General features: G+C 46.1%; 1 protein-coding gene across 1 annotated transcript; it reads right to left on the bottom strand.

Annotated features, from left to right (window-relative positions):
- Positions 1-2: 2 nt before the first annotated feature.
- Positions 3-11,148, bottom strand: abhd16a (abhydrolase domain containing 16A, phospholipase). The gene is made up of 19 exons (XM_053881081.1): positions 11,024-11,148; positions 8,752-8,808; positions 8,607-8,673; positions 7,514-7,600; positions 6,703-6,788; positions 5,610-5,683; positions 5,194-5,301; positions 5,012-5,126; positions 3,155-3,256; positions 3,031-3,094; positions 2,920-2,969; positions 2,730-2,853; positions 2,566-2,670; positions 2,367-2,487; positions 2,227-2,289; positions 2,086-2,162; positions 944-1,042; positions 835-881; positions 3-317 (listed from the first exon to the last, which is right to left on the bottom strand). Exons 1-19 carry the CDS (start codon positions 11,123-11,125, stop codon positions 234-236), a joined length of 1,632 nt encoding a protein of 543 aa, XP_053737056.1. The 5' UTR covers positions 11,126-11,148; the 3' UTR covers positions 3-233.
- Positions 11,149-11,548: the final 400 nt, after the last annotated feature.

Raw genomic sequence — 11,548 nt, 5'->3', positions numbered from 1 at the left:
AGGAGCGTCGCTTGTCGGAGTATTTTATTGAGCTAACCAACAACACTTGGTGCTTAACATGAAGCTTACACATGATTTACAGGGAGACATGTCACCGGGCGACACAGAGGGAAGAAGTTATGGCCGACGTGATTGGTGGAGAAACCAGTGGACACTTGTGCTGCCGCTGCATCATCTAGATTTACATGTTTAAAAAGAACCGTAGGAGTCCGTGTGGGTCAGGGAGAGTCCGTCTACAGTCTCCAGGGCGGGGGGAACTCTGAGGCGGGCAGAGGAGTGCAGTGCGTAGTGTCAAAGTTGTGCATGTACTTCCGCGCCTGGGAGAAGGAAGAAAGCCGTGAGAAGCCAGTGATGGAGAGGCACGGTGTGGGGCTTGATTGTATTAGGTTCTGTTGGGCTCCTTACAAATCTTTCTCCATCCCTTTTGGGTTCACAGGTGAGCTCGGCTTAATTCAGGGGGGCATTACCACGGGAGAGCAGCCCGGCATTAGATGTAATTGATGGCACTCTCCTTGTTTGATGTTAAATGACTTCAATAAGCAGAGCACCATGAAATGTATTACAACAGTCAACCTTAGAGCCCAGGTGAGCCTGTTACTATAGCAACCGCAGCCCATTCCTCCGAGGTAATTATGCCTGAATTGCTGCGGTTTGGAGAAGAGGTTAGCTCGCCTCGAAAAACGGTGCTTATCGCCAGAATGGAAATGCCACTTTGTTTTCAGTTTCTCCCCCGAATTGGTCGGCCAACAGGTGGCTGCCCTTTAACACCCCACAGCCCAGACGCAGACACACAATACGCCTGAGCACAAAAGCGCCGATGAATAATTCACTCACCAAGAAAAGAGCCAGCTGCCGTCTTCCCTCCGGAGTCATGTCCTCGCCTGCGAACAGGAAGTGAGTGTCATCAGCGAGGAGAGTCTGGAAAACGAGGACAACAACTCACCGACAGTCCAGGGAAAGTGAACGTCTCTGTCGGCCTGGTACGACTGCAGCACCGACACACACCAGTCGTCGTCCACCTCGTAGCTGCTGAGCAGGGAGGCTGCGGAGAGGCGGCAGGTTATCTCTGCGAGGCCGGACGTCGGACTCCAAAGGTTAACAAGAGCGAACGTTGGCTCAGTCGAAAGTGAAGTATGGATATGGACAAAAAAAAGTTATCGCAATAAATGTTGAAATTTCAGCGATAACGATAATTATCACAATAAATACATTTTCATTCTATTCCATGTGTTGGGACACTACAGTCTCTCTTGAAACTGTTGATGAAACTTTTTAGTGGAGTTTCTCTCCAACATTTGTCTATGTTTAAATTTAATAGTTAACTAAGTGTAAAGATAAGAAGTTCAATGTTTCACGTCTCTGGTAGAAGCGGCTCGTGTCTGACAGACTGCTCTGTCAGCTTTATTTAGGGGTTAAATTGAGCTGTCTGTCTGCTGTGTCTCATGTCTCTTCACAGTTGACTTTAACTATGGACCAGTCTGGACACAGTTCCTAGATGCTATTGAAGAAATATTAGAAATCATGTGAATAAATGATCATTTTGTCATATGCTATTCTCAAAATTGTTAAACTGCCTTTTTCTTGAGTGATGAAAAACATTTTCACAATTCTCTCTCCTAAAATTTTTCATTGCCTTATTGAAGATTTCACTAATACTTTGACGGCTTTACAATTTGTTGATGGTCCCTAACTGATGCTGGGTCGTAGCATTAGCGCTGCCTGTGAGAGTGTGTCCGCCATCAGTGAACCTTAATGGTGTTTGGCCGAGGCGCCAGCGTAGCAGGAAACCTGCATGTGTTGATATGAACCAAGGCAGACGACCGCGTCAGAGAACCTATGAGGACCACTCCATCTAATAAAATAAACACGGATCCAGAGACTCAGAGTCGACCAGTGTTGTTATAGAAGGTTCCCTGTATTAAAAATAAGTTTAAAACTAGGATCGTGAAACAAAGTCCACCACACTCTCCACAACTGTTACACGCCAGTGTCGGCTGTCAAACGCTGGAGCTGGAGAGTGCGGCGAACAATAACTGAAATGAAATAAAAATCCTGGAGGAAAAAAAAAAAGACACTTGAACTGACCTTCTTCCATGTAGCTGGAAGCCCCCAACCACTGCCTGACCACTCTGACTCCGTCCTCGGTCATGAGCTTTGGGTACCTGCCCAGGAGATGACATCAAGTCAAGCCAGATTCCTGAGGAGAGAACAAGCACACTCTCTCACCTGAACTGCAGCAGTCTGAGCAGCAGGTCGTTCCCTCTGTTGGACATGATGTCCTCTGGACCCCTGTGAGGAGAGCGAGGACCATCATTCATCACAATTCACTTTCTGGATCTGGCCGGCGGCGCTCCAACTGAGCTCACGTCGTGGTGATGATCTCATCTTTGGTTCTCCTGATCAGCAGAACTGGACCTGGATACTTGAGGAGCTGCTCTGCGTTGTTGAGGTTCATGTACTGCCTGACGGTGTACTGGACCAGAGGTCCTGACAGAGGAGGAGGAGGAGGAGGGTAAGACAAGAATCCAATAAGAAGCTTGATAACCTTTCACCTCTGACACTCACTCCAGCTGTCGGGCATGACCTTGAGAGCCAGAGGCAGGAGGTCGTCGAAGGAGGCGTCCAGCACCAGCGACTGGATCTCGGGGTACGACATCGCTGCCCAGGTAGCTACAGGCAGAGCATTGAGTGATGAATGGAGACCGACTCACAAGAGGACCGTGGTCTACCTGTGAATCCTCCGATGGACCAGGCGTAAACCACAATGTTGTTCAGCTTGAAGCCCAGCTTGTGGATGGCAAACTGAATCACTGCATCCATGGCGTTTGCCTCGTTCTGGGGGAAGGGAACCCCCTGTCCACCAAGAGAGACGATCAGCTAGAGTTATGACCCGCTCCTCTGCTGAGTGCTGCGACTTACCGTGCTGCCTCCAAAGCCCGGGTGGTTCCATCCCAGCACAGAGTAGCCTCCTATGATCAAAGGTGACAGTGAGTGTTTGGACTTCAGAAGGCAGACAGACAGGTTCCTCACCCTCCAGCGGCGTGTTCATGCAGCCCACCTCGTAGAAGCCAGCGTTTCCTTCGCAGCATATCACCTGCAGGAGTGGGAAGAGTTAGGAGCTGGAGAACAGTCTGGGCGATGATAGAGTAGCTACCAGAGTCTGTCCCTTCTGCCCCCCGTCTCGCCTTCGGTCCACAAACATGGTGTCGATCTCGTTGCCGTCGCAAGCCACCAGCTTGTTCCTCTGACCGTCAAACTGCAAACAAAAGAATTGTCTCATGACGGCTTGTCACGCTCGCCACACCCGAGCAGGTGTGGGGCTGGATGGACCCGGCGAGTGAACCGAGGTGGAAGAAGCTCATGACAGCATCATGAAGCGGCGGCGCTCAGTCTCGGCCGACCTCTGCTGCCCAGGGATTTGGGCTCCATTTGGACCAAAATAGCTTCCTTCACTCAAAGACCATCTGTCGTTTCTGGCCAGAGTGTGTTTGCTGTCGTCCTCTGATGTGCGCCTCCCTCCTCTGCGCTCACATCTCCTCCAGCTGGTTCGAAATGAAGGAGCCCTCACAAGTCAAATGTCCTCCAGGGAGCCAGCCAATGTTTGGCTCCTTTCATCAACTTGAATTTGCTCTGATCAAACCGCTACATATTAGTCTCGCACTTCAACGTGGCAGCTGAACTGACTGTCTCAGACCATCATTTCAAACAAGCAGCAGAGTGACAACTGTGGGAGACAAACGTGTCACTCAAACTTCAAGGGCTACAAGTGGGTTTCGTGTTTCTGGCTGCACAACACCACTCTCCCGGCTCATGACTTCATGCCTCCCACACGCTGCTGGTGTCGAGAAAGAAGAACCTAGTCTTCAACTAGCCGTTCAAGAAAGCGACAGCTGCGTCGTAAATCAAAGCTTCAGCAAACTGACACAGAAGTAGGTCTGCGTCGATTAGCTGACGTCAAAATCTGTGTGTCGTTGCGTCATGTTGCTGTTGGTGTAAATACGCATGGGCTGCAGGATGGGCATTGAGAACTAGTTGTTATTGAGAAGCAGTGAGAAAATATCACATTCTCTAGAATCATTAAAATATGTTCTGATGAGAGAGTGTTCCGTGTTTGGTCTGTGACACCACTCACCCTCGAGCTAACAGCTAGCATGTCGGTTAGCACGGAGCTAACTTGTAAGAGGGGATAGATTTGTTTTTAATGATGTCACACACGTCTGCGCGAGAGTTTTATTTATTTATTTTTACAGTGACTCTCCTCCTAATAATAACCAGAACTGAACTATGGAGCTACACTGAACACATGGTTTTAGATTATTATTATTCAAATATTGAATAATATATAATAATAATATATATTAGAATAATATCATATATATTTATTATTTTGATGTGACCAGATATTTTAGATGGGATACATACGTGTATAGTGATGACTTTAAATTCTTCTCAAGAACCATTAAAGACCTCTGTTTTATAGAGCTGGAGCTCTCTGTCAACTGTTCTAGGCTTCATGCTTCACAGGGTTAAAACATGTGTCACTATTTTAACATACATGTCTCATAATGTATGGTGTCTGAGTATCACAGTGAGATTATTTAAGCAACTTTAGGCGAAACGGAAATTCAAAATGGGGCCAAACAAAAGTAATCGCGATTAGTCCACCAATTGAAAAAATAATGAATAGATTAGTTGACAATGAAAATAATAGTTGGTTGCAGCCAAACACACAGGAAATGCAGATATTTGTTCAACAGTTTGAGCATCAAAATAGTCCACTGAGCTGTTTCATTCTAAAAAAGGTTCCCAACAAAAGGAAAACATGCAATTCATGAGTGTCATCTATCTGTGGATAGATCGGGGCGTGCGTGAGCTTGTGTGAGATGTTCCCTCACATGTGAATGATTCTGTGTTCCGTGCAAGACCTGCGCATCTGCAAGGCTCTGCTCGCTGTGAGCCAGTTCCCTGCTGTGTCCAGTTGCAGTGCGCACATGTGTGTGCGTGTCCCTACCTCCTCCACCAGCCGGGCCTGACCCTGCTGCAGCATGTTCCTCATGGCCTTCTGCAGCAGGCCAACAGACCCAGGATACAGCATCCTCCTGCCGAACGAGTGCGTGATGAGGAAACTGGAGATGGAAGACGACAGGTCAGTCACTTTTCCCACAGCTTCGCCTTTCTGATTCTGCTTCCAACCTGACGACGTGACACGGCAGCGTCCGGACGGAGTGGAGGATTCCGTCCGCTGCTCCTCTCAGTCGAGGTTCTGGCTTCAGCAGAGACACGCCTGCTTTGGACTGCTTCCTGTTCGGACCAAGGTCCCCACAACACCCCAATCAGAGAGTGTCAAAAGACCTTCAGCTACTTTAATAACCTGCACACTTCATGAATTATGTATCCTTGCATTAGCATCCCTGCGCTACACAACCCCATACATTTCCATCACTGAGAGGCTGCAGCTCAGTCCAGGTGTGAATGTTGCTATCGCTGTTGTTTAATCAAGCGTGAGACGCCACTCCAGGGAATTCTGTCCATGCTAATGGCAATAATGTCCTGTATACTAAGAGCAACAACACCATCTTGTTATTGATAGTAAAGTTTGTGGAACTTACGGACTGCTGACTTCCGTCCAGCTGAAATCTGGCGGCCAGAAGGAGAAGTCGAAGTCGTACGACCGCAGTTTCCTCTGCACAAAAAACACACTTTCACAATTTCCCTGTGCAACTTCACAGGTGAATTCTAGAGGCTCAACTTAGGCTCAATGCTCGATTCCGTTTTTTTCAAACAAATGCAACAGGTGTCTCCAGTGTGAACTATTTTACGGCTTTATGGCTCGCTATCGCTGAAACAATTTATCCTCAAACTTTTGCTGCAAGAAGTTGTACACGCACATTGCAATTTGACTCCAAATGTCCACTGCCAGGTGATGTTGCACCTAAACAGCTTTACGTGTATATAGAGATTAAACAATACTCTTTATCATAAACTAAATTGATATTGGGATTAATGCATTCACTGAAACCTAGGTTCAGGTTGAATCCCGTCAGAGTTTTTGTAAACTGTCCTTCCGAATATGTACAACACTGAGATGGGAATATAACTCTCTCTCTGTACACACCCAGTGATCTGAGCAGGGACCTAGATTTTGACCCGTTGGCCTCATCTCTTTCCCTCACAAGTGACCATGACAGTGTCCTCACTGGGAGACGGTCCGCCTGTTGACATCAAGGCCCTCACCAGCCATGGTCTTTGCTGTGAGGAATAATCTCTAAATGACATTTTAAATTTGACCATTACCTACAATGTTAAAAAGTTAACTTCCAGTTCAACAATGAAGAGAAGAATTATTGTGAATACAATGTTGTGACAGCTAATAACTTGATGCTTTTGCTGCCATAGTTGCTGACTAACTTGTAAGTGAAGACGCAATTTGGTGCACACTCCTTGAAGCACATTTATTTAGACTGACCTTCTTTACCCAAAATAAATCTGAAAACATGTCAAAAGCCCCGAAACAGACGTAAGAGTATCTTTGATGCTGCAGTGTTGAACAGCATCAGCATGAAGTGCAGTGTGTTTACGGCGTGTTTGAATATTTAACTATCATCCCAGGACAATACTTTGGCATCATCCGAAGGCATGAGAAACATAACCAACACAAGCAGGACTAAAACCATATCCTTACAACTTGAAATGCAAACTCACCTTGTTCTCAGAGGAGTGATTCTTCTTGGTTTCCTCTAGAATAGAAATGAACTGAACATACTCTGAATTCCTCCATCTTCCCCAACCTTGAGAAGAAAAAGTCAAGTTTAACAAGGAAGCCAGAGTGTGTTTAGTCCGCTCACTTGGTGGAGACCTTGTGTCTCAATGGCGGTGGAATTTATGAATGCAAAAGTGGGAAACGATCTAGTCGAGATCAATTCCGGAAAGTTATTTTCCCAAGAATATGGAAGAGTATCGCGCAGATGGTTGGTCTGCGACCACTTTCTAGCATGCGTGTCATTCCCAGGATGTCTCTTCATTGGAGTTGACTTTGAAATTGATCACTGGCATGTCTGGCACACCTTCGCTTCAACAAAGGTTTTTGCTGACGCGTCTCCCCCTCGCTCTTCTTGTGGCCAGACAAATCGAATTTAGCTCAGCCACTGAAAACACATTTGCCAACAGTGTAAAGGGGAGCGACTTGTGGCAAAACATACGGCCACCAAGTGGATCTGAATGGTGGCAGTGGATAACATAGTATATGTTATAGTAGCAGACAGCTGTGCGTGAAATCTAATGGACTTTTCAATTCAGCTCGCCGTAGCCCGACAGCCCCCCACATTAGCAATACTGAATGGCTTGCTTTAAGTGTAATTCTGGCCTGGGATTGCCGCGATCCATCTTCCTCTTCGTGGCCCTGGTGGCTTCAATCGAAGCGCTTCAAGTCTAATTAGCATTGTTGATCTGCACAGCAAAAGAGGCGTGGCCCGTTGCCACGGCAACCAAATCTGGTAGCAAGCCACGGCCTCACCTCTGAGACAGGCCACTCCGAGGAGACACACCAGCACAGTCCCCACGATCTGGCTGGCTGGAACCAACTTGCTGCTGCATATGTAGCCTGGAAACACAGAAGGGAGGCCGCGCCAGCCTTATTAACATGCACAGACACCGACGGCAGCACCACCACCAAACGCATAAATCAATATGAGAAGCTCAATTAAACATTGAAAAGAGGCAAATAACCTCCAGCAATTAACTTATTGATGCCCGCCGAGTCTTACAGCAAGCTTCCGCTGATTAACTTCATATTAATCCGACTTCAGGGAGCAACTCCCAAGAAGGCGCCGCTAACGCTGGACTCCTCTTCAATGGAGGAGGAAGGAAAAATGATATTAATAAGCACCTTAATTCTCCTCATTTCCACTAAATGTTGGAACTCATGATTTAAAATAGCCAACGATCCAAAGAGGAGGCTTCTCATCGACTGGTATAAAATGTAACACCAGAGCGGTGATGAGCTCATAAGCGTTGCCCAAGAGCCAAAAAATGAATACAGGTGAACACGCAGGGGAGCCACACAGATGGACTTGTATTTACAGTCATTCAAGATAAACTGGCCTACAGTGGGCAACTGAGATCTGGGGCATCCGGAGGACTGTATAAGTGGCTCATACACAGGACGTTTGAGGTCAGTGGTGAGCTGTAGGAGTGATGGACGGCTTCTAGGTGACAGAAGGAATACTGTTTCTTCCTTCTAGTTTGCTTGGTAATAGAGGACTCTCATGGACCATGATGCTTGTTGATGATATAGTGATTTGCGTGGAGGAGAAGTTGGAGAGAAGCGGATTGAAAGTCACGTAAAGGAAGATGAGGGAGTTGTGGTGGTGAGAACAGATGTTTTTTCAGACCTTAGATGAGAGGGAGTGAGAAAGACAATGCTGGGGACTGGCAGAAGTGATGTGGCTGAAGAGTGACAGCATAAATTACAATAAAAAAAAGATTGTAGAAGTTTGTATTTTTGTCATGTCACATTTTTCATTTTCCTTCTATACTAAAGGTTTATTATATGTACTCGAGCAAATGAAAAGGGTCCTGGCAGAGTCTCGTTCAAACAGGCAACATACCTTTTCTGTACAGATAGCAGAGGATGATTGGAGAGCTGTAGTAGGATAGAGACCAGAGTGTTGATGCCTACAGGGAACAAACACATTCAGTTTAGCAAGAAACTTTTAATTCAATGTCAAAATCGACAATCGCAGTCTTACTGACCCAGCCGAGGATGCTGTCGGTGTGTTTCTCTACTCCTCCTGGCTTATAGTTACATCCCTGTTTGCAGCCACACAAAGGCAAGACGTCATTGATTAGTTCACTGGCCTGAAGGAAATCGAACTATGACTGAGCGAGTCTTACACAGTTGAGAACTGAAATAATGAAAACATTCACAGAGCTACTAAAACCAGGCAGATGGTGAACTGGAGGTCATTTCTTTCTGGCAAGCACACTTCAGACTGAATAGAGCACCACCACTATGGACACGGTATCAAGAATGACCAGCTATTTAACCTTCGTTGTGCAGGTTTTGTGCAAAGAAACTGTGGGAACAAATATTTCAGTTTGCAGACGTGGTGTTACATCAGCAGAAAGGACAGAGGGACAGAGTCATCCATATGAACCACAAATGCAATTTTATGAACAAAACATAATACAGTGGTACCTCGATTCTCGACCACAGTCCGTTCCAGACGGCCGTTCGAGAAGTGAATTGTTCGAAATCTGAATCGATTTTTCCCATTATAATTAATGGAAAAAGAAATCATGCGTTCCAAGCCTTAAAATGTAGGGGTGACTGTAGAGTGTCTGCTGCAGGTGCGCTGTTCCTCTATGTGTGTGGCCGCTGCATGTGGGAGGGGTTGCCGAGTGAGTGACGTCTCTCCAGAAGTGAAGAGGTGCCCGGTGCGTGTCCAGCTCTGGATGTGCGCTTCTGTGCAGTTTGGCTGTGACAAAGTCATAAACCAAGAAACGCTCTGTCCCAGACTCGCCTCATCCCTGTCCCAGCTCCAGCCCACAACAGGACATCAAACCCTGGAGTGGAGGTGTGGAGAGCGAGCACCTCCCCTGTGACACTCTACCACGGTCCAGTGCGGAGACAGGAAAGGTTTTACACCTCAATATGAAGAAAAAACAGTCAGTAAATGTAGCTAACGGGACACGTCTGCATACAGAGGCTGCGTTATACACAATAACAAAGCGCCTCGTGGGTCAGCTGATCGGTCCGCGCACGTTATGTTTTTTCCGGCTTTTTTCGGGGGTGTTCGAGTTCTGGATTTTTGTTCGAAATCCGAAGCAAAACAATCTCAAAATTTTTGTTCAAACTCTGAGACGTTCGAAAACCGAGGTACCACTGTATTCAGATTACAATGTCATGTTTTCCAGATAGTGAATTTACTCTTCTTTTTCTTTCAGCATTTCCAGTCATGGGTTGCCAGGTCCGCTATCTTGTGCATTCTACCCATTCACTAAAATCTTCTTCATGTCTTCCATCATCAATGGATGTCGTTCCTCTTCATCTTTTGCCTGATACTTCCACATGTAACATTCTTTGTTTGAGCAAGTTCCCGCCTCTCATCTCCACATGTCCAAACCACCGGGCTCAGGCCTTTTCTAGATGAGCCTGCCCTCTGACACTTGTTTCTAAGCTCCACCTTTGAAGTGAAAACCAGAGCATCTTTAAAGTGACCACTTCTAACTCTGCTTCTTGTTTTGGTGCCAGAGCTACTATACTGGCTCTAAACCAAACATCATGGCAGACCTGAGTCACTCTATCCTATGGAGCTTCCCTTCACTCTGCTACACTTCTGTCACATACCACCCCTGACCATTATGCCGACCCATTCCAACCTGCCTCCTCTTCACCTCTTTTAATGGTGCCACAATGTCACTATATCCACTCCCTGGTGGGTGTCGGAATGTCGGAATGTTATTTAACTTTCAGTTTCCAGGTAATGAAGACAGTATATTGCAGCCAGTCCCACTCCTAGCGTGACTCACGCAGTGTTTGTTTAGCTGCAGCTTGTCCTACAGAAAGGACTTTCAAGTACATTTCGATCGCAGGAATTTACTGTTGTGGTGGAACGATAGGAATCTCGCTTTGACGCGTTTGCTTTCATTCTCTGCTTTCAAAGTCTGGTGTACTTCTACTATTTATACAATATTGTTTTACGCGGTATTTATAGTGTTTTTTCATTAATACTGTTAGGTTTATAAGGAAGATGGCAACTAGCCATGCCGCCACCAATGCATTCGTCTCGTAATTAGAATGCATGTGGAATGTACTTAAGTATATCCGGACACGGATACACTTAGATTATCGTGTTGGTTTCATTCATTTCCATCCACACTCCGCGTTGACGGGTGACAGCCGAGTTTCCATAACAAACCGTTGACACTTCCGGGCCGCAGCCGAAGCTAACGCGACCAAACCCGACGCTGTAGTTTAGCCAGCTCTATTCAGACCGATGCTTTAAAGTGTGCATATACCTACCCGTTTCCCATGCCTCCCTTCCAGCCGAGACTGGTCCGGCGAGCGATGAATTCGCTGTAGATGAGGCCCTAAAACACAACGAAGCCACAGCCAGCCGGCCATTCTTTTACTCTGAGGAGTACGGAAGCCTCCGCAGGACACAAGGAACGGAAAAAGCGCTCAGTAAAAACCCTGGTGTCGTGGGTCAAAATTCAAGTGTGAGAGAAAAATTAATTATACACGTTTTATTATCAACAAACAAAAAATGAAGTCATTAAAATTAAAAATTAAAATTCGGCCGGAACTGAAACTGCTTTACTGTCAAACATTTTAATATGCTAGGAATATATTAGTGCGGATTAATGACCGATTGAAAATATTAAAATAACGTTTAAATATTGGTTTTAATAAAGATCATTTCAAGAAAATTAAAATGATTTCATTTTCAGTTATTTTTTTAGAGCCAGGAATTCAGACCTGGTTGTGAAGGACGAGCGGAGATGAAGATGGGAGGGAAGGACGATTTGTGCACAAGAAATTGGGCCA

The sequence above is a fragment of the Synchiropus splendidus genome, chromosome 12, assembly GCF_027744825.2.
Source record: "Synchiropus splendidus isolate RoL2022-P1 chromosome 12, RoL_Sspl_1.0, whole genome shotgun sequence".
NCBI classification, from domain to species: Eukaryota; Metazoa; Chordata; class Actinopteri; order Syngnathiformes; family Callionymidae; genus Synchiropus; species Synchiropus splendidus.
Note: the sequence above shows the minus strand (reverse complement) of the source record. Positions and strands in the feature narration are given on the sequence as shown.